The 24,580-nt window shown below is 43.0% G+C and overlaps 1 protein-coding gene across 1 annotated transcript in view; it reads left to right on the plus strand.

Annotated features, from left to right (window-relative positions):
* The window catches only part of WDR59 (WD repeat domain 59), a 117,011-nt gene that overhangs the window by 50,012 nt on the left and 42,419 nt on the right, over window positions 1–24,580 (plus strand). The window contains 4 exon segments of the mRNA XM_010382963.2: window positions 3,670–3,786; window positions 15,570–15,647; window positions 17,829–17,985; window positions 23,623–23,702. Coding sequence (XP_010381265.2) covers window positions 3,670–3,786; window positions 15,570–15,647; window positions 17,829–17,985; window positions 23,623–23,702 — 432 coding nt within the window.

Below are 24,580 nucleotides of genomic sequence, written 5' to 3' on the forward strand. Positions count from 1 at the left end.
CTCCAGGCATGCTGGGGAAGCCTTATGTGGCAGAAGCCCTCTGCCTTAGGTAGCTCTTAGGTGAGAAGGTGATTTCGTAGAGGTTGGGCGGGTGCATCTTCTTTTTTTATTTTTTCTTGAGATGGAGTCTGGCTCTGTTGCCCGGGCTGGAGTGCAGTGGGGACCTTCGCTCACTGCAACCTCTGCCTCCTGGGTTCAAGTGATTCTCCTGCCTCAGCATCCCGAGTAGCTGGGACTGTAGGCGCGTACCACCACACCCAGGTAATTTTTGTATTTTTAGTACAGATGGAGTTTCACCATGTTGGCCAGGATGGTCTTGAACTCCTGACCTCAAGTGATCTGCCTGCCTCAGCCTCCCAAAGTGTTGGAATTACAGGCGTGAGCCACTGCGCCCAGCCGCATCTTCTACATGTTAGTTTTTGTCTTCTGTTCCTGTATGGCCATTTTCCCTTTCTCTCTTTTTTTTTTTTTTTTTTTTTTGAGATGGAGCCTCACTCTGTCACACAGGCTGGAGTGTAGTGGTGTGACTATAGCTCATTACAGCCTCGACCTCTTGGGCTCAAGCTATTCTCCTGCCTCAGCCTCCTGAGTAACTGGGACTACAAGTACCTGCCATCACACCCAGCCAATTTTTAAAAATATTTTTTTGTAGAGACAAGGTCTCCCTATGTTGTCCAGGCTGGTCTTGAACTCCTGGGGTCAAGCGATCCTCCCACCTCAGCCTCCCAAAGTGCTGGGATTACGGACATGAGCCACTGCTCCTGGCCTTCATTATTTCTTTAATTAGTGATTGGTTTTATTCAGTTTGTCACTAGAACAGCATTTTCTAGTCTCCTGATTAGAAAGGAGGTAACTGATAACACTAATTTCCCTCAGCAAATCTTTTTATCTATTTTATTGAAAGGGTTTTAGCTTTTTTTCTTTTTTTTAATTAATAATGATACTTAGGGCCAGGGGCGGTGGCTCACACCTGTAATCCCAGCACTTTGGGAGGCCTAGTCAGGTGGATCATGAGGTCAAGAGATCGTGACCATTTCTGGCCAACATGGTGAAACCCCATCTCTACTAAAAATACAAAAATTAGCTAGGGGTGGTGCTGCACGCCTGTAGTCCCCGCTACTCGGAGGCTGAGGCAGGAGAATCACTTGAACCCAGGAGGCGGAGGTTGCAGTGAGCCAAGATCATGCAACTGCACTCCAACCTGGGCGACAGAGTGAGCCTCTGTCTCAAAAATAAATAAATAAATAAATAAATAAATAAATAAATAAATAAACTAAAAATAATGATACTTAGGACTTCTGCTCAGGTGAGTTGCAGAACTTGTTGATTATATTTTCACTTCTCTGGAGCTTTGTAGTGTCAAAGCAGCACTGATTGCAACAAGCATTACAAACTTCAACGTGTCAGCGCTGATAGTGAATTTTAACCCAAACTCATGTATGACTAACATATTAACGTTTACTGAGCATTTATTGTACATAAGCATTATTTTAAGAGCTTTATATTTATTGATTAATGTCTCTTTATAATTAGCCTTTAAAGTAAAGGTTTTTTTTTTTTTTTTTTTTTTTTTTTTTTGAGACAGAGTCTCGCTCTGTTGCCTAGGCTGGAGTACAATGGCGTGATCTTGGCTCACTGCAACCTCTACCTCCCAGGTTCAAGCAATTCTCTTGCCTCAGCCTCCTGAGTAGCTGGGATTACAGGTGCCCACCACCAAATCTGGCTAATTTTTGTATTTTTAGTAGAGACAGGGTTTCACCGTGTTGGTCAGGCTGGTCTCGACTCCTGGCCACAGGTGATCCACCCGTCTCCGCCTCCCAAAGTGCTGGAATTACAGGCGTGAGCCACTGCACCCGGCCATTAGGTGCTATAGTTATCCCTGTTCTACAGATGCGTAAACCAAAGCACAATTTGCTGCCAAAATTTGAACCCAGGCAGGCTGGTGCTAGAGACTGCACTCTTCTTTTGTTTTTGAGACAGAGTCTCCCTCTGTCTCCCAGGTCGGAGTGCAGTTGTACAATCATAGCTCACTGCAGCCTCAAACTCCTGCACTGAAGTGATCCTCCCACCTGAGTAGCTGGGACTGCGGGTATGCACCACCATGATGAGGTAATTAAAACAAAATTTTTTTGTATAGATGGTAATCTTACTGTGTTGCCCAGGCTGGTCTTGACTTCTGGTCTCAAGTGATCCTCCTGCTTTGGCTTCCCAAAACCTTGGGATTACAGGTGTGAGCCACGGCACCCAGCCTAGAGATTGCACTCTTAACCTCTATAATGCTAATTATAGAAGTAATACAAGCTCTTTGTAGAAAATATAAATGAAAAAATAAAAATCATTCATAATCCTACTACCCAGAGACAAATGCTAACATTTTGGTGTTTTCTGTTTTATGCTTTTTTTTTTTTTTAACTTAGTTTGTCATACTGTGTATGTAGTTGTATACACTTTTTTTTCATTTAACATTACAACAGATGCATTATCCTCGTACTGTAAGCTCTAAGTATAGCTTTCAGTGGCTGCATCATATTGTATAAATTATATGGTGTCACATAGCTGTAGGATATTGATTCAGCTTCATTATTTCCCATTTGTTGATCATTTAGGTTTTTTCTGGTTTTCTAGTGTTTCAGATAACATCAAGATGAACTTCTTTTATATCTAAAGCTTTTTGTGAGTTTGTATTATTCCCTTAAGATAGGAAAAATTTTGGGCTGGGAAAAGTGGCTCAAACCTGTAATCTCAGCACTTTGGGAGGCCATGGCAAGAAGATTGCTTAAGGCCAGGAGTTCAAGACCAGCTTCACCATGTTGGCCAGGCTGGTCACAAACTCCTGACCTCAGGTGATCCACCCGCCTTGGCCTCCCAAGGTGCCGGGATTACAGGCGTGAGCCACCGTCCCCGGCCTGTTTATTTTCTATGCTTATTAGTCATGTATTGTTTTCTTTTGTGATGTACATTCATTCTCCTTCGGAATCTTAGCACTCCATCACTTTAAGATGGTGGTTTTACCCTTTTGTTGAAGCTGGGCTCATTTGGATGTCTCAGTCCCTCTTCTTGGGTGATCATGGGGAAGGCAAGTGGGAATTGTCAGATTGCGCTATTGAAAGTGTGAGGCTGAGCACAGTGGATCATGCCTGTAATCCCAGGACGTTTGGGCGGCCAAAACAGGTGGGTCGCTTGAGCCCAGGAGTTCAAAACCAGCCTGGACAACATGCAAAACCCTATCCCTACAAAAAATGCAAAAAAATTAGCCAGGCAAGGTGGCATGTACCTGTAGTCCCAGCTATTTGGAGGGCTGAGGCGGGAGGACTGCTTGAGCCCAGTAAGTTGAGGCTGCAGTGAGCCGTGATCGTGCCACTGCACACAGAGCAAGACTTCGTCTCATAAAACAAAAAGCAGGGGGGAAGTACCCACTACCTTGTATCCTCCATTGAAGTGGGAAGAAATGAGGCTCACAGGCGCATTTCCAGAGCATGTGAAGGAGAGTTGGATGAGTCTTTTGGTGATGGTGTTTTGTTTGGGTTAACCAAAACAAAGTCTGTGTAGGGTAGAAACAGTATCTGGTAGTATTTTTGCATCCTCACTCACTACCTAGCAGACTTTTATGTGGTAGACACTCAATGAGTTCTTTCTAAATCGATAACATTCGGTGCTGATCTGTTGCAGAAACCCAATACAGCAGTGGAATATCTAGCCGCCCACCTCTCCAAAATCCATGGCCTGGACTGGCACCCAGACAGCGAGCATATTCTTGCTACCTCCAGTCAAGACAATTCTGTGAAGGTCAGTGGCGCCCATGGGGAAGTTGGAGGAGCAGTGTTTGGGTGGCATCAGGGATGTACGATTCCACCTTGGGAGGAAAGCTATAGTGTCTTAGCATAGTATGTATTTCACGGTGCATGTGCTTCTTGGGCAATTGAACACATAAATTTGGTTATGTTGACCAGCGAAATGCAACAGAGCGAGACCCAACATGGTGCTGTTCAACGTAACCACGCTGCATTACGATGGCAGAGTGACATGCCACAGCATCTCCTCTGATACGTCTCTTAGAATTTGTTCAGAAGGTTTTCGTCTTTCCCTTTGTGAAAGGAAGTCAGAGATAAAAGTACTTAGAAAGAGAAAGAAGTTGGCCGGGTGCAGTGGCTCACACCTGTAATCCCAGCACTTTGGGAGGCCAAGGCGGGCAGATCACTTGAGGTCAGGAATTGGAGACCAGCCTGGCCAACCTGGTGAAACCTGATCTCTACTAAAAATACAAAAATTAGCTGGATGTGGTGGCGCACACCTGTAATTCCAGCTACTCAGGAGGCTGAGACACAAGAATCAGCTTGAACCCGGGAGGCAGAGGTTGCACTGAGCCGAGATTGAGCCACTGCACACCAACCTGGGCGACCGAGCGAGACTCTGCCTCAAGAAAGGGAAAGAGGTTCCCTTGCAAAGAAGCTGCAAGGAAGTTAGGTATGCATAACAGATATAAGTAAAGAAAAAAGCCTACAGAGTTGTTAAGGTTGCAAAGTTTACAATTAGTCTATTCCTGGTGAAAAAACAGCTGCTCCCTCACATGCTTATCATATGTAGAAAGTTCTGACGTTTTCAGGCTAGAGTCATTTTATTAGTGATTCTCTAACTTACAGGAAATGCTCAAGATTTTTTGTGTTTCAGTAACCCGATTATTTTTGGTTTATCACAAGGTACAACGTTGTTTGTTTGCCTTTCCTCTCTGTGGCATGTGATGTTCATCCTTGGTCAGAATGATGGCAGGGCAGAGTCATCTTTGCTCCAGTAGTTCCTCCTTGTGGTCAGGTCTCTGAGGACAGGGGTTGGACCACAGAAGTTGGTTTAGCAATTTTATGATTCAGTGTCATTTATTTAATGCTTTGTTGTATTTATATAGTCATATATGACATCTTTGTGATATGATTAGCAAACTACAGTCATACACTAAGTTAAAAGTTAACTCCTGTCTTGAAGTTTGTAAATCCCTCAGGGTTATAAGTTATTTTTAATGTGCCAGATGTGACTTTTTTTGTTTGTTTGTTCATATTGCATTTGGTTTTTTTTGTTTGTTTGTTGTTTGTTTTTTTTTTTTGAGATGGAGTCTTGTTCTGTCGCCCGGGCTGGAGTGCAGTGGCCGGATCTCAGCTCACTGCAAGCTCTGCCTCCCGGGTTTACGCCATTCTCCTGCCTCAGCCTCCGGAGTAGCTGGGACTACAGGCGCCCGCCACCTCGCCCGGCTAGTTTTTTTTTTTTTTTTGTATTTTTAGTAGAGACAGGGTTTCACCGTGTTAGCCAGGATGGTCTCGATCTCCTGACCTCGTGATCCGCCCGTCTCGGCCTCCCAAAGTGCTGGGATTACAGGCTTGAGCCACTGCGCCCGGCCATATTGCATTTGGTTTTTTGTTTTTATTTTTATTTTTTTTTGAGACTGAGTCTCGCTTTGTCACCCAGGCGGAAGTGCAGTGGTGTGATCTCGGCTCACTGCAACGTCCACTCCTGATTCTTCTGCCTCAGCCTCCCGAGTAGCTGGGATTATAGATGCACGCCATCATGCCTGACTAATTTTTGTATTTTTAGTACAGGTGGGATTTAACCATGTTGGCCAGGATGGTCTTGAACTCCTAACCTCAAGTGATCCACCCATCTCAGCCTCCCAAAGTGCTGGGATTACAGGCAGGAGTTACCATGCCCGGCCACATTTGGGTTTCTGTCCCCATATCCCAATCAGCTTGTCTCCCAAGTTCGGAAACCAGAAACCATCCAGTTCAACTCTACCTCTTTCTATGAGATGCCCAAGTTTGTTGATACTCAGCGGCATCTTTCCTACCCGTGAGGCTGGGGTTTCATAGGTAATAAAGCAGGTAACAGCCAGTTTCCTGGGAGGACTTTATAGGCATTGTTTCCCCATACAAAGAGCCTTCTCTGTTCTTTACCAGCAGGCTTAGCTTATTAATGAAATGAGATTTTTGGCATGGTATTTGATTTATTCCACTATATCCTGGAAGCAAGACAATTTTTTCTTTTTTTTTTTTTTTGAGATGGAATCTTGCTCTGTCACCCAGGCTGGAGTGCAGTGGCACGATCTTGGCTCACTGCAACCTCCACCTCCCAGGTTCAAGTGATTCTCCTGTGCATGCCACATGCCAACACGCCCAGCTAACTTTTGTATTTTTAGTAGAGACGTGGTTTCACCATGTTGGCCAGGTTGGTCTCAATCTCTTAACCTCATGATCCACCCACCTCGGCCTCCCACAGTGCTAGCAAGACAATTTTATTGAATGTATGTAAATAGCATGATCATAAAAAGTGAAGAAACTTATAAAAGGGACTTTGTATAACATTCAACCATTTTTTCAGTAGATAGGGATCAATATGTGTAATTTTTCTACATAATCATTCTTAGGTTTATATGACAACTCTTAGGTGTATATGACAAATGCCCAAGCTAGTGTTTTAGTTTTATTCCTTTTGTATACTATCCATATAATGTAAAAATACAAAATTAGCTCATAATTAATATTAGTTATTTTTATTGTATTTTTATTTTCTAAATTCGAAGGGGTCAGCTGGAGCAAGGTTATCACTGAATGTGTATTTCACTTCAGTTTGTAAATTGTTTACAGAACAATTGATTTGAAGGTTGGGGTAGATCAAGAAGAAAGAAAAGAATTTTTCTTATGTGGCCCTTAGAAATAGAACATTAACTACAATTAAATGAGTTCATATCATTTTACATAAATCTTTTTGTTTTTCCTGATCTTGGGTTAACAGCAGCCTATTTCACAAAAATTGCTGCCTTCTAGACAAAGAGAGTCCTGGAAATCCAGTCATAGTCCCTTGGTACATTCTTTTTTTTTTTGAGACAGAGTCTTGCTCTGTTGCCCAGGCTGGACTGCAGTGGCGTGATCTTGGCTCACTGCAACCTCTGCCTCCCGGGTTCAAGCAATTCTCATGTCTCAGCCTCCCTCAGTAGCTGGGATTACAAGGGTGCACTAACATGCCAGGCTAATTTTTGTATTTTTAGTAGAGACGGAGTTTCACTATGTTGGCCAGACTGGTCTCAAACTCCTGACCTCAAACAATCTACCTGTCTCGGCCTCCCAAAGTGCTGGGATTACAGGAATGAGCCACCGTGCCCTACCACCCTTCGTACATTCTGATGAGAAACATGCAGCTTTGAGTCTATTTCCTAGGGTATCAACACTCAAGGAAACCTGGTTCAGTTTTGACCAAGGCTCTTCTGATATTTCTTTATACTTCTCTTTCTTCATCTCTATGTAGATATGTGTATATCTATATATAAAGAAAAAATATCTATTTTGTCTCACCGTGTTGCCCAGGCTGGTTTTGAACTCCTGGGCTCAAGCAATCTTCCTGCTTCAGCCTCCGAAAGTGTTGGGATTACAGGCGTGAGCCACACCTAGCCCCTGATATTTCTTCAGAGGACTTTCTTCTGATCTGTAGTTTGTAGCAGGAACCCTCTGGCAAGGGTAAATGAAAAGGAGAAATTGTCTGTGAATAGGGGGATGGAATGGCTCCGGTTAATTTGTAATGACTACCTATATCAGATTGAAATAGAATGAAGTCTTCTGTTTGCAAATGACATGTAATCATTTTGTAAGACTGCATCAGTGATTGCCTTGAGAGCAAGAGCATGTTATGAACAGTGAGGACGTTGTCAAATCTCCAGGGTCCTCAAATTAATCCCATAAATTGTATAATTGTCACCAGTTGGTGAGCATATTTAAATCTAGAAACAAAATCTTTCTTTTTTTCTTAAAAAAGGCATTAATCTTGCTAACAGTTATATGCCGACCTTTGTACATGAATATAAATATGTTCATGAATGTGAATATGAAAGTAAACAGTTACTAGAATGTATTCATATTAACAACATTTTACTTGTATATAATTAATCTGGGGAGGCTGAACTTTTCTTTGCTAGCTTTCCACACACTGTGGGTTTGATAATAGGGCGGCATGGACAGTGTGGAGCTCGTTAGAAATCTGGAGAATGACAAGCATACCTAATTATTTTGAGTATAATTCCTTTTATAAGTTGAGGGGCGATTTATAGTTTACCATGTGGCCATATGGGAAATGCAAAAGTAGTTTAAGCTGAAAAGACATCTTGACCATTATTTTGAACACAGGACCTGAATTTGGCAACAAAGAGTTGTCATATAAGGGTCTAAAAATAAGAAATGGCTGTCACAGTGGCTCACGCCTGTAATCCCAACGCTTTGGGAGGCCAAGGCGGGTGGATCACCTGAGGTCAGGAGTTCGTGACCAGCCTGGCCAACATGGTGTAACTCCATCTCTACTAAAAATACATAGCTGGGTGTGGTGGTACATGCCTGTAATCCCACCTACTCGGGAGGTTGAGGCAGGAGAATCGCTTGAACCCAGGAGGTGGAGGTTGCAGTGAGCTGAGATCATGCTATATGCACTCCAGCCTGGGCAACAAGAGCTAAACTCCGTCTCAAAAAATAAAAAAAAATAAAAAAAATAAAAAAAAACCCCGAATAAATAAAATAAAGATAAGAAATGATTACAGTCTTGATATATAGTGAAACTAAAGTTAAATACAGCAGTAAGTGATAAAAATTATTAAGAATGGTAGCATTTTTTAAAAAATGAGATTTAGGCAAATAATTCAGGAGCTTTATGAAAAACACAAAAAGTAACAGTATTTTGGTGAACCTCTGCTCTGTAGATATAGACTAAGTTTTTACTGTTTTAAACAAATGATGTGCTCAGTGATCAGTTGCTGTTTAAATGGAAAGAAAACCTACATTTTAGGTTTTGTTTTTCTTTTTTAGAGACAGGGTCTCACTGTGTCACCCAGGCTGCACTACAAGTGGCATGATCACAGCTCACTGCAGCCTTGAACTGCTGGGCTCAAGTGATCCTCCCACCTCAGCCTCTCAAGTTGCTAGGACTACAGGTGTATGCCACCATGTCAAATTATTTTGTTTTTTGTAGAGGTGGGGTCTTGCTATGTTGCCCAGGCTGACATTTTAGTTTTATTCCTTTTGTGTACTATCCATATCATGTTTTCCACAAAAATCTTTTCCACAAGTCATTTTTGTTTTATAAGAAAATCCATAACATTTGGCCAACTTTGTCAACACATAATATATAAGGCAAAAATATTCAATTTTTCTCCTTGATAAGGCAAGAAATGCATGTATTATCTTGCAAACACATCCTCATACAATCATAGATAATATTTGACTTTTTTTTTTTTTTTTTTTTTTTGAGACGGAGTCTCGCTCTCTCGCCCTGGCTGGAGTGCAGTGGCCGGATCTCAGCTCACTGCAAGCTCCGCCTCCCGAGTTTACGCCATTCTCCTGCCTCAGCCTCCCGAGCCTGCCACCTCGCCCGGCTAGATTTTTGTATTTTTTAGTAGAGACGGGGCTTCACCATGTTGGGCAGGATGGTCTCGATCTCCTGACCTTATGATCCGCCCGTCTCGGCCTCCCAAAGTGCTAGGATTACAGGCTTGAGCCACCGCGCCCGGCCAATATTTGACATTTTTAAGGCAGCAGAAGTAAGCATGTATACCAATGTGATCAAAAGGTATTTGTAAATCCTTTCACCCTATTAACTGGACAATCAATAAAGAATCAAGACTGGGCATGGTGGCTCACGCATGTAATCTCAGCACTTTGGGAGTCTGAGGAGGGAGGATCACTTGAGCCCAGGAGTTGGAGACCAGCCCGGCCAACATAGTGAAACCCCATCTCCACAAAAAATAAACAAATTAGCTTGGTGTGATGGTGCCTACCAGTAGTCTCAGCCACCCAGAAGGCTGAGGTAGGAGGATTGTTGGAGCCGAGGAGGATGAGGCTGCAGTGAGCTGTGATCACACCACTGCACTCCAACCTGGGTGACAGAGTGAGACCCTGTCTCAAATAAATAAATAAATAGTATCAAGGAGCAAGGGTGTGTGTGTAAAAATTATGTTTCATGACTCAATTTTCAAAAGGTATTCTTGGCTAGGTGTGGTGGTTCATGCCTGTAATCTTAGCACCTTGAGAGGCTGAGGTGGGAGGATTCCTTCAGGCCTGGAGTTTAAAATGAGCCTAGACAACATAGTAAGACCCTGTTTCTAAAAAATAAAAAGATAGCCGGACTGGTGGCATGCACCTGTCATCCCCGCTACTCAGTAGGCTAAGGCGGGAGGATTGCTTGAGCCCAGGAGTTCGAGGCTGCAATGAGCTGTGATCAAACCACTGCACTCCAGTTTAGGTGACAGAGTGAGACCCTATCTCTTAAAAAAAAAAAAAAAAAAAAAAAAAAAAAAAAATATATATATATATATATATATATATATATATATAAAATTATGCCTAGACTTTATTTATATATTCAAAGGTTATTCATTAATATTAGTTCAAGGTCTTAAAATTAATCTAAAGATTTTGAAATTACAATTTAAGTTTATAACACAGAAACAAGTTTATATTAAGAGTTTGTTAGAGAAGCATTAAACATTTACCTTGATACTGTAATGGAATAGCTAAGTTGTTGTTCTTTTTTTTTTTTTTTTTTTTTTGATACAAGATCTTGCTCTGTTACCCAGGCTGGAATGCAATGGCACAATCACAGCTCACTGCAGCCTTGACTTCCTGGGCTCAAACGATCTTCCCATGTCAGCCTCCGGAGTAGCTGGGACTGCAGGTGCAAGCCACAATGCCTGGCTAATTTTTGAGGTTTTTTTTTTAGAGATGGGTCTCCCCATGTCACCAGGCTGTAGACTCAGTTCTTGTGATCCTTATTATTATAGAAAGTGCACCCGGGTGCAGTAACTCGTACCTGAATTCCCATCTCTTTGGGACGCTGAAGTGGGCAGATTGCTTGAACTTAGGAGTTGGGACCAGCGTGGGCAACATGGCAAAACCCTATCTCTGCAAAAAATGCAAAAAATTAGCCAGGCGTGGTAGCAAGCACCTGTAGGCCCAGCTACTTGGGAGGCGGAGGTGGGAGAATTGTTCAAACCCAAGAGGTTGAGGTTGTATTGAGCCAAGATTGTGCCACTGCACTCCAACCTGCCTGAAAAAGGGAGACCATCTCTCAAAAAAGAAAAAACAAAAGTTCATAAGAGCATGAGAGCAAACATTTTTTTAAGAGCATCAGTTGTTTTCATTCATTCGATTTGATGTAATTTTTACATTTTAATAATTTTAAATATTTTGTGGAAACGATGACAACTGCTATAATCCATAGAAATAGTTACGTAATTTAGGAAGTTTAATTTAAGCTTTCCATGAGAAAATAAACCCAAGGCTTATTTAAGTTAGAATAGTATGTTAAAAATTAATATTTATACTGTGATAAAGTCAGGAAAACACACATAGATATTTATAAATCCAAATTATTAAACTACATAGTCTAATTTCTCCAGGGATTCATCTTCATTAGAACATTACCTGAACTTTTTTCTTTCCTTTCTTTTTTTTTTTTTTTGGAGACAGAGTCTTGCTCTTTTTTTTTTTTTTTTGGAGACGGAGACGGAGTCTCTCTTTGTCATCCAGGCTAGGCGTGTGGTGGCATGATCTCAGCTCACTGCAACCTTTTCCTCCTGGATTCAAATGATTCTCCTGCCTCAGCCTCCCAAGTAGCTGGGATAACAGGTGTGTGCCACCACACTTGGCTAATTTTTGTATTTTTAGTAGAGACAGAGTTTCACCATGTTGGCCAGGTTGGTCTCGAACTCCTGACCTCAGGTGGTCTACCCACCTCGACCTCCCAAAGTGGTGGGGTTACAGGAGTGAGCCAGCGTTCCTGGCAGAACTTCTTTCTGTGTTTATATATTTTAAAAAACTTTCATAAAGTTTGTTTCAAGGTACTGGAATTTTTTTCCATTTTTGTTTATTTGATTTTTGTGTTTTGTTTTTACCCTGTTGTCAAGCTTCTTATTTTATATTCTACCATGCACAGCCATTAATTTTTTTTTTTTTTTTTTTTTTTGAGACGGAGTCTCACTCCGTTGCCCAGGCAGGAGTGCAGTGGTGCAGTCTCAGCTCATTGCAGCCTCCACCTCCTGGGTTCAAGTGATTCTCCTACCTCATCCTCACAAGTAGCTGGGACTCCAGGCGCATGCCACGTTGCCTGGCTAATTTGTGTATTTTTAGTAGAGACGGGATTTTGCCATGTTGGCCAGGCTGGTCTTTAACTCCTGACCTTGGGTGATCTGCCCGCCTCAGCCTCCGAAAGTGCTGGGGTTGTAGATGTGAGCCACCGTGCCTGGCTTCTTTCTAGAAATTCTTGAGTTTTCTCATTTTATATTTAGCTATTTGATTATTAGTCTTGAATCAAAACAGGGATGCTATTAAATTTAGCAGTTATGCCATCTAAACTTTTCAATCTAAATCATTAAATTTTTTTTTTAAATAGGCAAAATTACACTCACACGTCTGCTCAGAAATGATTGCGTTCACCTCTTCCCACACACTCAATGGAAGAACCTCATCCAGCCCTCAGGCAGGCTGGGAAACTAAGCAAGAGTTTACAGCTGGGTGTTTGCCTGTTCCTGTGTGCTGTGCTCTGTAATACTTGTTCATTCATATTGTGCATTAAGTAGAGGAACAGCTTCTAAGATTTATTAATACCTCATTGTTGGCATAGAACACTCCCTTACATTCCAGGTTGGCTCATTTATATATTTCTTTGGGATATCCTGATTTTCTTTTGAGAGGAGAAAAAGTCACCCACTTCGAACTCTTTAGATTTTTCAGAAGGTTATGAAACTCCAGACAAGTCATTTCCATTTCCATTCAGGCTTATTCACAAAATTATTAACCAAACCAAGCAAAACCTTTGGAAAGTCTCTTGCTTTGCTCTAAAACCATGTAAAACCAGCTTTAAACCATTTTGACTATTTTAAAGTTTAGTAAGAGATTCGTGGGTCTGAATATTTATCCCTATACTTTATTAAGTCTCTAAAAGTTTTGAAACAGAGAAGGCCAGCCTGACATTACTTGTGTGGGTCATATCCTTCTACAGAAAAGGTTATGATTATTAAAGGCCATTATCAAAACTGGTTTCTTTTGTAAGAAGGAGGAAAATACTTCTCATATCTGTGGCTTGTTGGCCATCCTCACTTTGGGGAAATTTTCAACCATTATTCGCTCTTCAAATATTACTTCTGTTCCATTCCTTCTCTTTCCTTTCCTCTGGAACAATAATTATACATCGGCTGGGCACAGTGGCTCACACCTGTAATACCAGCACTCTGGGCGGCCGAGGTGGGCAAATCACCTGAGGTCAGGAGTTCAAAACCAGCCTGGCCATGGTAAAACCCCATCTGTACTAAAAATACAAAAAATTAGCCAGGCGTGGTGGTGTGCGCTGGTAATCCCAGCTACTTTGGAGGCTAAAGCAGGAGAATCGCTTGAAATCGGGAGGCGGAGGTTGTAGTGAGCCAAGATCACGCTGTTGCACTCCAGCCTGGGCAACAAGAGCGAAACTCCCCCTCAAAAAAAAAAAAAAGTATACATTTATTAGACTTCTTCACTGTTTTCCTTATAGTCTGATATACTTTTTACTTTTTTATTTAAAACATTTTTTTTGAGACAGGGTCATGCTCTGTTGCCCACGCTGGCATGCAGTGGTATGATCATAGCTTACTGTAACCTTGGACTCCTTGGCTCAGTCAGTCCTCCCACTTCAACCTCCCAATCAGCTAGGTGAGGAGACGGGGTCTTGCTTTGTTGCCCACGCTGGTCTTGAACTCCTGGCATCAAGTGATCCTCCTACCTTAGCCTCCCAAAGCACTGAGATTACAGGCATGAGCCACTGCACCAGCCTTGAAAACCTATGAAATACACATATGCAGAGTTGCATATAACTGCCCACACAGTCAGGGTATTGAACAGTTCCATGACAATGAAGAGCCACCTCGTGTTATTCCTTTGCACTCATACCCTCTCCTACCCCTAACCTCTGGCAACCACTTGTCTGTTCCCCATCACTATAGTTTGGTCTTTTTGAGAATGGCTTTTTTTTTTTTTTTTTTTTTTTTGAAATGGAGTCTTGTTCTGTTGCCCAGGCTGGGATGCAGTGGTGCCATCTTGGCTCACTACAACCTCTGCCTCCCGGGTTCAAGCAATTATTGTGCCTCAGCCTGCTGAGTAGCTGGGACCACAGGTATGTGCCACCATGCCCAGCTAATTTTTGTAGTTTTGGTAGATATGGGGTTTCACCATGTGAGCCAGGCTGGTCTCGAACTCTTGACCTTAAGTGATCTGCCTGCCTTGGCCTCCCAAAGTGCTGGGATTACAGGCATGAGCCACTGCACCCGGACTAGTATATAACCTTTTAAGGTTGTCTTTTTTTCATTCAATATAATGCCTTTTAAGAGTCATCCAAGTTGTTTTAAAAAGTAATAATGCATAGACGTTTTAGTACTGAGTAGTATTCCACTTATGGATATGCTACCATGAGTTTTCTGTTGACCCATTTAAGGACATTTGGACTATTTTTGGTTTTTGGTGATTGTGAATAGAGCCACTATAAACATTCATGTATAGGTTTTTGTGTGAACAGACATTTTCAATTTTCTAGGGCAGTTATGTAGGAGTGGTATTGCTGGGTCATATGGTATGTGTACTCTTAACTTTATAGGAAATTGCCAAAGTAGCCGGGAGTGGTGGCTCACACCTGTAGTCCCAGCACTTTGGGAGGCCAAGGTGGGAGGATTGCCTGAGCCCAGGGGTTCGAGACCAGCCTGGGCAACATGGCAAGATCCCATCTCTATTAAAAAAAGCAATTGCTATAGTGATTTCCAGAGTGATTGCTGTCATCTATTTTTGAAAATAATTTCCTTAAAACAGTTCCAAGTTTCACTCTTGGCTTTCCTGCCTTTGTGACAAATGCTGGAGTTCTAAGCGTATGTGCCTCTCACGTTAGAAGCATAGGTGTCTCTAAGGTAGTTTGTGTGGCTCACTTTGTGTGCTCTACAGTTTCAAGAACTGCACCTCAGATGTTGGAGGATGATAGCGGGTGTGGACTTGAATGGATTGGCTCCTAGGTTCTCACACAGCTGCCTTTTATCTTTGTGACCTTGCACATTATGTCTTGTCTTTATATAGCCTCTACATTTAAAAAAGAGATTAAAAACATGCATTATGTGGTTGGTACAAAGATTAAATGGGAGAAAAAAGTTCTAAATATAAGTCTGAAATGCAATGAATAGTCAGGACACTTCAGCTATTGTTTTTCAATTACCTGCGTGATGTAAACGTGATACAGGATCAAACACATCTCTTCTAATTTTTAGCTCTAAAGGTCATTTCATAATCAAGCCACTTGATAGTGACCTGCCCTGATTAGTGGTCCTCATAAAGTCCAGAAATTCTCCTGTAATGTTTTAGAAATGGAAAGGGAGGTTTCTTTGTGTCTCTGTCACAGTAGTATGGTTATAGGACCTGAACTAAAAATATGCTGTTAAAGTGTATCTTTAGAGGACCAGAAGCAATGAGTTCAAAGGCTATGCTTATTTCAGTAGAATTTTTTAATGGCGTTTATTTCACAAATGATCTTGCTTGCTTCTCTTCTAGTTCTGGGATTACCGCCAGCCTCGGAAATACCTCAATATTCTTCCTTGCCAGGTGCCTGTCTGGAAGGCCAGATACACAGTGAGTGAGCCACCCTGCCTCTTGATAGGAAACTTCTTTTTGGGTGTTCCAAAAACAAGGAGCCCAGGGACATTTTCTCTTACTTTCTTTGTGAGGTGATTTTATCTTTCTCTCTTGGTTTAGTGGTGGGACAAATTTGATAATGATGGCATAAATGCTCTTAACTATTTCCAATTTTATTCTTGGCTGGTCGCAGTGGCTCACACCTGTTATCCCAGCACCTTGGGAGGCCAAGGCGGGTGGATCACCTGAGGTCAGGAGTTCGAGACCAGCCTGGCCAATGTAGTGAAACCCCATCTCTACTAAAAATACAAAAATTAGCCAGGCGTGGTGGCACACGCCTATAGTCCCAGCTACTTGAGAGGCTGAGGCAGGAGAATCTCTTGAACCCAGGAGGCAGAGATTGCAGTAAGCAGAGATTGCACCACTGCACTCCAGCCTGAGTGACAGAGTGAGACTCCATCTCCAAAAAAATAAATAAGTAAATAAAATAAAAACTTTTTATTCTTTGAGTGTTGGGTAAGTATCCTACATCAGAATTGCTGATCAAAGCTCCACAGAGAATCTAGGCCATGTAAAGATACTCACTAATGATAGGGCTGGCAGCAGGGTAGATGGAGGAGAGGCTCAGGAGGCTTGAGGTCTGTCAATTGTGGTGGAGTGAACTCTGGCTTTAAATTCAGAAGACCTGGGCTGGGGGTCATGCTCTATCATTTAATACGGATATGGCCTTGGGGAAGCCATTTGATGTTTTTGAGCAGAAATTTCCTCTACTGTAGAATATGAATAGTAATTTTTATTCTGCCCTCCTTTTTTTTAAATTGTGATAAAATCCACCATTTTAAAGTGTACAATTCTGTGGTTCACAAGCTGACTTTCTTTTGAAATAACTTATATGAATGTGCTTTTTTTTTTTTTTTTTTTTTTGAGACAGAGTCTTGCTCTGCTGCCCAGGCTGGAGTGCTGTGTCCAGATCTCAGCTCACTGCAAGCTCCGCCTCCCGGGTTCATGCCATTCTCCTGCCTCAGCCTCCCGAGTAGCTGGGATTACAGGCGACCGCCACCTTGCCCGGCTAATTTTTTTGTATTTTTTAGGAGAGACGGGGTTTCACCGTGTTAGCCAGGATGGTCTCGATCTCCTGACCTCGTGATCCACCCGTCTTGGCCTCCCAAAGTGCTGGTATTACAGGCTTGAGCCACCGCGCCCGGCCGGGAATGTGCTTTTTAAACCATTAAATGCTACAAATAGAGTGGGTAGGCAATTATCAACCTTCCAGTAATTTTCCATTGCCACACGGGTGAGAGATAATGTATTTCCTTTAATGTCAATCTGAAAGCTAGTACAGGGATGAATAAAGCTACCTTTATACATTCGACCGTCACCATGGGGAGCAAAAAAGATAACTTGGGTATTAAGATAACTTGGATATTAAGCTGGTTTTGCACCTGGGATCACTTGCCAAGAAATCAGACACTCTTCTTATGAATTGAAATACTTTTCTAGGTTAATATGTTTGCTTTAAAAAATAAACAGAAAGTCCAAGAGTGCTACCAGGAATGGTGATGAAGATAAATGTGTTCTTAGGTGACTATTTATTCCTTAAATAACAGTCTAATTCAACTAAATGGACCCCTTAGCTACCTAGCAGATTGGGTTTTGCCAAGTAAAACATGTCAGTCCTGAAGTGAGCAAGTTTTCCTCTGAGCAGTTACAGTGCTGGGGAGGCGGGAAGGTGATGCGTCACATGGGTGGTGTGTTTCTGGTGCGTTTCCACGTGGCAAGAATTAGGTTTGCTGCTCCAGGGATTTTCCCTGTCAGCCCTGCATGCTCATTCTGGGAAAGCACTCAGTAACTCTTGAGCTACTCATGGAGAGTAGCTAGGATGTGAAACAGTGTGTTTCAGTGCATAGCAATCAGAACCATTTGCTTATTTTAGAATTTTCAAAGTTCTTCAAGCGCTTGCCTCAGCCTGAGTTTTTACTTGCTGTGGTGGCTTCCATAAGCAAAGAGAAAAGTAACGATGTTCAGCTTACGGTGTTTGGGGAAAATTTCTCCAGATGAGTTGGGGCCTTCCATTATCTAATTATTTTACTTAGGAAGAATTGCAGGTTTGGAAACTCAAGACTCAGCCGATCCTCCCTGAAATAATCTGATCATCTGCTTTTGCCTTCTCTGCTTTAGCCTTTCAGCAACGGATTGGTGACCGTGATGGTTCCCCAGCTGCGGAGGGAAAACAGCCTTCTCCTGTGGAATGTCTTTGACTTGAACACCCCAGTCCACACCTTCGTGGGGCATGATGATGTGGTGCTGGAGTTCCAGTGGAGGAAGCAGAAGGAAGGTGAGTGGCAGAGGCCTGCTGCCGACTTTCCTTCTGAGCTCTGGTGACAGCAGTGCCAGTCAGTGCTGCCCTGGAGTCCAGTAAGGAAGACAGAGAGAGAGCTAGGCTTTAGGAATCAGAGAGCCAGGACTGTCGCCATCTTTCATCATAGGTGGGTAAAGGGACTATGTACGGCTGCTGTTCCTCTTCCAAATTCTGTCCTCTTCTCTTAATTTTCAGCGTAGTCTCTCTTGCTTGGAAGAGATCTGCTCCAGTAAGAGATGGAAGATAGAGATTTGCTGTTGGATCATTTCTGGGACTGAAAGACTCTGGGCTCAGAAGTCCAGGACATTTACCCCTTGCCGCTCTGTTGATGAGGGAGACCCAAGGTGGTGGTTAGTGCTGCCTACTACATACCCTCAGTTGTCTTCATAAGCACGTAGTGCTATTTTACCTTCCAGCCCTTTGAAGATAGATTTGGCTGATAGACTTGCTTTGATCATGACACATTATGTGGTCCCTCCTGGGTTGAAAGGTTAGGGGCTGATGTGCAATTAAACGCCCTCTTTACCTCTGCCACATCAGTTGGCAAAGCTCAAGATAGAGCTGCTTCCAGCACATCCTGGCACGAGGATGAGGCGGAGATGCAGAGCAAGCAGGAAATGTAAGCCACCGAGGTGTTGGGGTGGTTTGTTATTGCAGCTTCATCATCCAGCCCTCACTCATGCAGGGCCCTAGTGTAATGGGAGTCAAGAAGCCGCAGCCTCAGTTTCTCCATCAGCTCACCATGCAAGTTTAGATACAGCCTGTCTTTTCTTGCGATCGTTTTGCCATGATCTCTTAAGTGTTTGACAGAATACAAGTTTATTTGTTGGTGTTTTCGTGTTGCACATGGGAAGCCAGGCAAGTGGAGTGATGTGACTTGTCCAGGGTCCCAGGAAAGGTCTCTAGTGGACCTGGGATTAGAGCAGTCATCTTCTGTCCCAGCTTGTTTGTGACTCTCATAAACTTCTTCCAGGATATTTATTAAAGAGACTCTTGTGGCCAGGCGCAGTGGCTCACGCCTGTAATCCCAGCACTTTGGGAGGCCGAGACGGGCAGAGCATGAGGTCAGGAGATTGCGACCATCCTGGCTAACACGATGAAACCCCGTCTCTACTGAAAACACAAAAAATTACTGAAAACACCAAGAATTAGCCGGGCGTAATGGCGGGCGCCTGTAGTCCCAGCTACTCAGGAGGCTGAGGCAGGAGAATGGCGTGAACCCGGGAGGCAGAGCTTGCAGTGAGCCGAGATGCGCGGCTCCACTCCAGCCTGGGTGACAGAGCGAGAATCTGTCTCAAAAAAAAAAAAAAAAAAAATACTCTTTTGATCATCCTGTTAACTTTCCTACGCATATTTCCAAAATCTCTCTTGCTTCTAGAAACATGAGGCTGCCTGATGTTTATCCCACCAATTGCATGCATGGGTTTTGACTTTGAACTTAATCTCTTGCATTTGCCGTAGAAAACAGATGATGTGGCCAGGCGTGGTGGTTCACATCTATAATCCCAGCACTTTGGGAGGCCAAGGTGGGTGGATAACTTGAAGTCAGGAGTTCGAGACCAACCTGACCAGCATGGTGAAACCCCATCTCTACTAAAAATACAAAAAAAAATTAGCCAGGCCTAGTGGCACACGCCTATAGTCCCAGCTACCTGGGAGGCTGAGGCAGGAGAATGACTTGAACCCTCAGGCAGAGGTTGCATTGAGCTGAGATCACGCCATTGCACTCCAGCCTGGGAAACAGAGCAAGACTCCGTCTCAAAAAAACAACAACAAGAAAACAAAACAGATGATGTGATTTCCTCAGTCTAGCAGGAGGGGTTGACTGGTAGTTTTGGATGGCAATAAAGTTTTTAGGAACCCATTTTTAGTTACTCATGTTGTCTTTAAGCTGGTGGGGTGAGTTGTGTAAATTGGAATTGCCTGGCCAGTAGCAAAATTTTGAGTACAAGTTACTATTTAACTTTTTTTTTTGTTTTAACTGTGAAAGAGGGGAATAATAAACACTGGGGCCTACTTGAGGACGGAGGGTGGAGTGGGGAGAGGATCAGAAAAAAATAACTGTTGGGTACTAGGCTTAGTACCTGGGCGATGAAATAATCTGTACAGCAAACCCCCGTGACACAAGCTTGCCTGTGTAACAAACCTGCACATGAACCCCTGAATCTAAAATAAAAGTTTAAATTAAAAAAAATTTTTTTTTTACTGTGAAATATATCATGTATTTGAAAATTACATGGAACATGTATAGTGCAATAAGTAATTATAAAGTGAAAATCTATGTAATTACCATGCAGGTCAAGAAAGAAAACAATGCCAGGAGCCCCAAAGCTTCCTGATCATAATCCCCTCCTTCCCTGAGAACACTACTCCCCTAATGCTTATGATAACCATTGCTGGATTTTTCCTTTGTGGTTTCACTGCCTATTTATGAATCCCTAAAGGTAGTTTAGGTTTGCCTGTTTCTGAACCTTTTACAAATTTAATTATTATGCATGTGTTTTTATTCAGATGTTCCTTATGATGGGGTTATGTCCCAATAAACCCACTGTAAGTTGAAAATATCATAAGTAGAAAATTTATTTTAGGCCGGGCACTGTGGCTTACACCTGTAATCTCAGTACTTTGGGAGGCTGAGGTGGGTGGATCACTTGAGGCCAGGAGTTCAAGACCAGCTTGGCCAACATGGCAAAACCCCATCTCTAATAAAAATACAAAAATGAGCCAGGTGTGGTAGTGCGTGCCTGTAGTCCCAGCTACTCGGGAGGCTGAGGCAGGAGAATCTCCTGAACCTGGGAGGCGGAGGTTTCAGTGAGCTGAGATTGTGCCACTGCAATCCAGCCTGGAGACAGAGCAAGACTGTCTCAAAAGGAAAAAAAAAAACACAAAAAACAAACAAACATATTTTACCCACGTAACCCACTGAACATCGTAGCTTAAGTAGCCTACCTTAAACATGCTCAGAACACTTCCATCGGCCTACGTTTGGGCTAAATCCTCTAATACAAAGCCTATTTTGTTTAAAAAAGTGTTGAATATCTCATATACTTTATTGAATACTGTGCATTATGTTAAAATTGTGACAGTTTCACGCCATCATAAAGTCAAAAAATTGTTAAGTTGAACCATTGTAAGTTGGGAACCATCTGTATTTTACTTCTTTCTCAACCGAAGGTTGTTCCAGTTTACTTTTACTGCCATGTCTTCGTCATCAATTTTTTTTTTTTTTTTTTTTTGAGGTAGGGTCCCACTGTGTCACCCAGGCTAGAGTGCAGTGTGGCACAAACATGGCTTACTGTAGCCTCGACCTCCTGGGCTCAAGCAGCACTTCCATTTCAGCCACCTGAGTAGCTGGCACTACAGGAGTGTGCCACCACGCCACCTAATTTTTTGTATTTTTGTAGAGATGGGTTTCACCATGTTGCCCAGGCTGGTAGTAGTCATCAAGTTTTATTGGACCACTTCATGCTTTGATTTTACTGTCGGGAAGGATTTCTCCAAGAGGTAGGAAGTGAGTCAGGATGTTGTGGCCAGGGGACAAGGATGCCTTCTGAGGGAAGCAGTAGTCCTTGGTTTCAGGTGTTGCTGACAGATCAAAATGTGGAGTAAGAGAAAAGCATTTAACTGACCAAATCGGAAGCCATATAATCATTAAGAAAGGAGTTCCAGGCCAGGTGCAGTGGCTCATGCCTATAATCCCAGGACTTGGGGAGGCCAAGGCAGGTTGATCACTTGAGGCCAGGAGTTTGAGACCAGCCTGGCCAACATGGTGAAATCCCATCTCTACCAAAATATATTTAAAAAAAAAAAAAAAAAAGGCCGGGCGCTGGTGGCTCAAGCCTGTAATCCCAGCACTTTGGGAGGCCGAGACGGGTGGATCACGAGGTCAGGAGATCGAGACTATCCTGGCTAACACGGTGAAACCCCGTCTCTACTAAAAAATACAAAAAACTAGCCGGGCGTGGTGGCGGGCGCCTATAGTCCCAGCTACTCGGGAGGCTGAGGCAGGAGAATGGCGTGAACCCAGGAGGCGGAGCTTGCAGTGAGCTGAAGTGAGCTGCGATCCGGCCACTGCACTCCAGCCCAGGAGGCAGAGCGAGACTCCATCTCAAAAAAAAAAAAAAAAAAAATTAGCCAGGTGTGGTAGCGCGTTCCTGTAATCTCAGCCACTTGGGAGGCTGAGGCAGGAGAATTGCCTGAACCAGGAGGCAGAGGTTGTTGCAGTGAGCCGAGATTGCATCACTGCACTCCAGCCTGGGTGACAGAGTGAGACCCTATCTCAAAATACAAAAAATTAAAAAAGCAAAAATAAAAAAAAAAAAACAAAAAAACGGCGTTCCAAAAGCAAATTGAGGAGAGAAGCCAGATCATAGGGTGGCACAAACAGGGGCAGCAGGAACTGGTTTAGGGAATGAAGTTACCCTCAAAGACAAGGCATAGAATTAGCCAATTGGGAGAGGCTGCTGCCCTCTCTGTTGGAAGGCAGGGAGAAGATACAAGGGAGTCGGGGAAGCAAAGGGCCCCTTGGGATGAGCTGGGGAGGCACAGGTCGAGGGGTTGAGTTAATTTATAACCTTTAGAAAGGAATTAGGCACCTTTTCCTCAAAGTCAGGGGCATGAAGAGAAGCCAGATGTAGGGTCAGAAGGTGTTGATGTGGACATGAGGCAAGATGGTGGCAATTGTAACAAGCCGTGGTTCAGAATAGTTGCTCTCTGGCTGGCCATGCCTAGTGATATATGAAATATTGAGGAGTGAAGTTTTGGTTGAAGGTGGTGACGCGGAGAAGGAACCAACTCACCCTGTGACCTTGGACAGATCATATTCTCTCGCCTCAGTTTCCCCATCCATAAAGTTAAGAAATTGGATGAAATTATTTCTAAATTCTTTGCTGTCTGAAGGTGGCCCTGAAGGAGATTCTAGGTACTGCAAAATTATCCGCAAATGTCCTGATCTTCCATGAAGTTATTTCATAAAGCACCCTGAACCTTTTCAGGATAATTTCCCTTTGACCAGACTTAAGATGAAAATATGATTCAGTCAATTAAGAACATTAAGGATTGATTATTCATTTTACAAAGAGATGCATCACTTTACCAAAAAATTCTTTTGAATGGTAAGATGCTGTGATGCATTTGAAACAACCCATTTTGCAAAAATATGTTCATCTCCAGCTCCTTGAGAGCGTGTAAAAGGAGGAACATTTGCAGAGGTGAAAGGTTAGTGTCACATTAAATCCCAGCATCGCTCTTTACCTGCTAATTTGCCAGTTAGTATTTCACTTCATTTAAGTTTCTGCTCAAATGTCATTTCCTTGGGGAGTGCTATCTAAAAATAGTTCCACCGTCAGTCTCTGTCCTCTTATCCTGTGTTATTTTTTATACCACATGTTTTATCAGATATTTATTTGTCTATTTCTACCACTGGAATGCAAGATCTATAAAGACAGAAATTATTTTATTCATGCTGTAGTCCCTAGAATAGTGCCTGGCATTTCAGAGATGTTCAGCAGGTATTTGTTGAACGGATGGATGAATCTCACTCCATTTCAACCTATAGCAAAATGGATGTTGAATCCAGAAGAATTTCCAGGATTCTTATTTGGTGATTTCTAGGGTCCAAGGACTATCAACTGGTGACGTGGTCCCGGGATCAGACCTTGAGAATGTGGCGGGTAGATTCCCAGATGCAGAGGGTATGTATTCAGTGCTATTGTGGAGAAATGTACCTGGATACACCAAAAATATAAGATTCAGGATTTGTGGAAATTAGAGGTTACAAGATAGACTTTCTTTTGTTTCATTTTTGAGACTGAGTCTCACTCAATCTCCCAGGCTGGAGTGCAGTGGCACGATCTTGGCTCACTACAACCCCTGCCTCCTGGGTTCAAGCAATTCTCGTGCCTCAGCCTCCCGAGAAGCTGGAATTACAGGCACCCACCACCACACTCGGTTAAGTTTTGTATTTTTAGTAGAGACAGGGTTTCACCAAGTTGGCCAGGCTAGTCTCGAACTCCTGACCTCAAGTGATCCACCTGCCTCAGCCTCCCAAAGTGCTGGGATCACCGGTGTGAGCCACCGTGCCCGGGAGGATAGACATTTAATATGTACTTACTGGCTGGCTGAGTGGCTGGTGTGTACCACATCAAGGCTTTGAGGTCTTTAAGAACCAACTTCAGTATTCAGCACTTTAAGGCCAGAGAGCCTCTAAATGTCTTTCCCCCCCTTATTCTAGCATAAGATAGTATGGGTAGCTCCCTGATCATGTGCCCTGTGGGCTTCATTTCTTTCTCTTCTAAATGGACTAAGAAGCCTACCTTGTATTCTGCAAATGCTTAGAGGCTTCTACATCCATCAACAACACCGCTTCTATGAAGCTGTTTGTAACTTTTTCCCGATAAATGATACCTGTTTCTTACATGAACCACAGTAGTACCTGGTATGAGCTGCTTTGTTGGCCGTTGCTCTTCTCTGCCTTATCACAGGGCTCTGTCCTCTCCTCATTTGATGGCTAAATTTCTTGACAGTGGGAAGGTGTCTCACTTGTATTGGATCTCCCACAGCACTTGGCACA

Source organism: Rhinopithecus roxellana, chromosome 20 (assembly GCF_007565055.1).
Source record: "Rhinopithecus roxellana isolate Shanxi Qingling chromosome 20, ASM756505v1, whole genome shotgun sequence".
Taxonomy (NCBI): Eukaryota; Metazoa; Chordata; class Mammalia; order Primates; family Cercopithecidae; genus Rhinopithecus; species Rhinopithecus roxellana.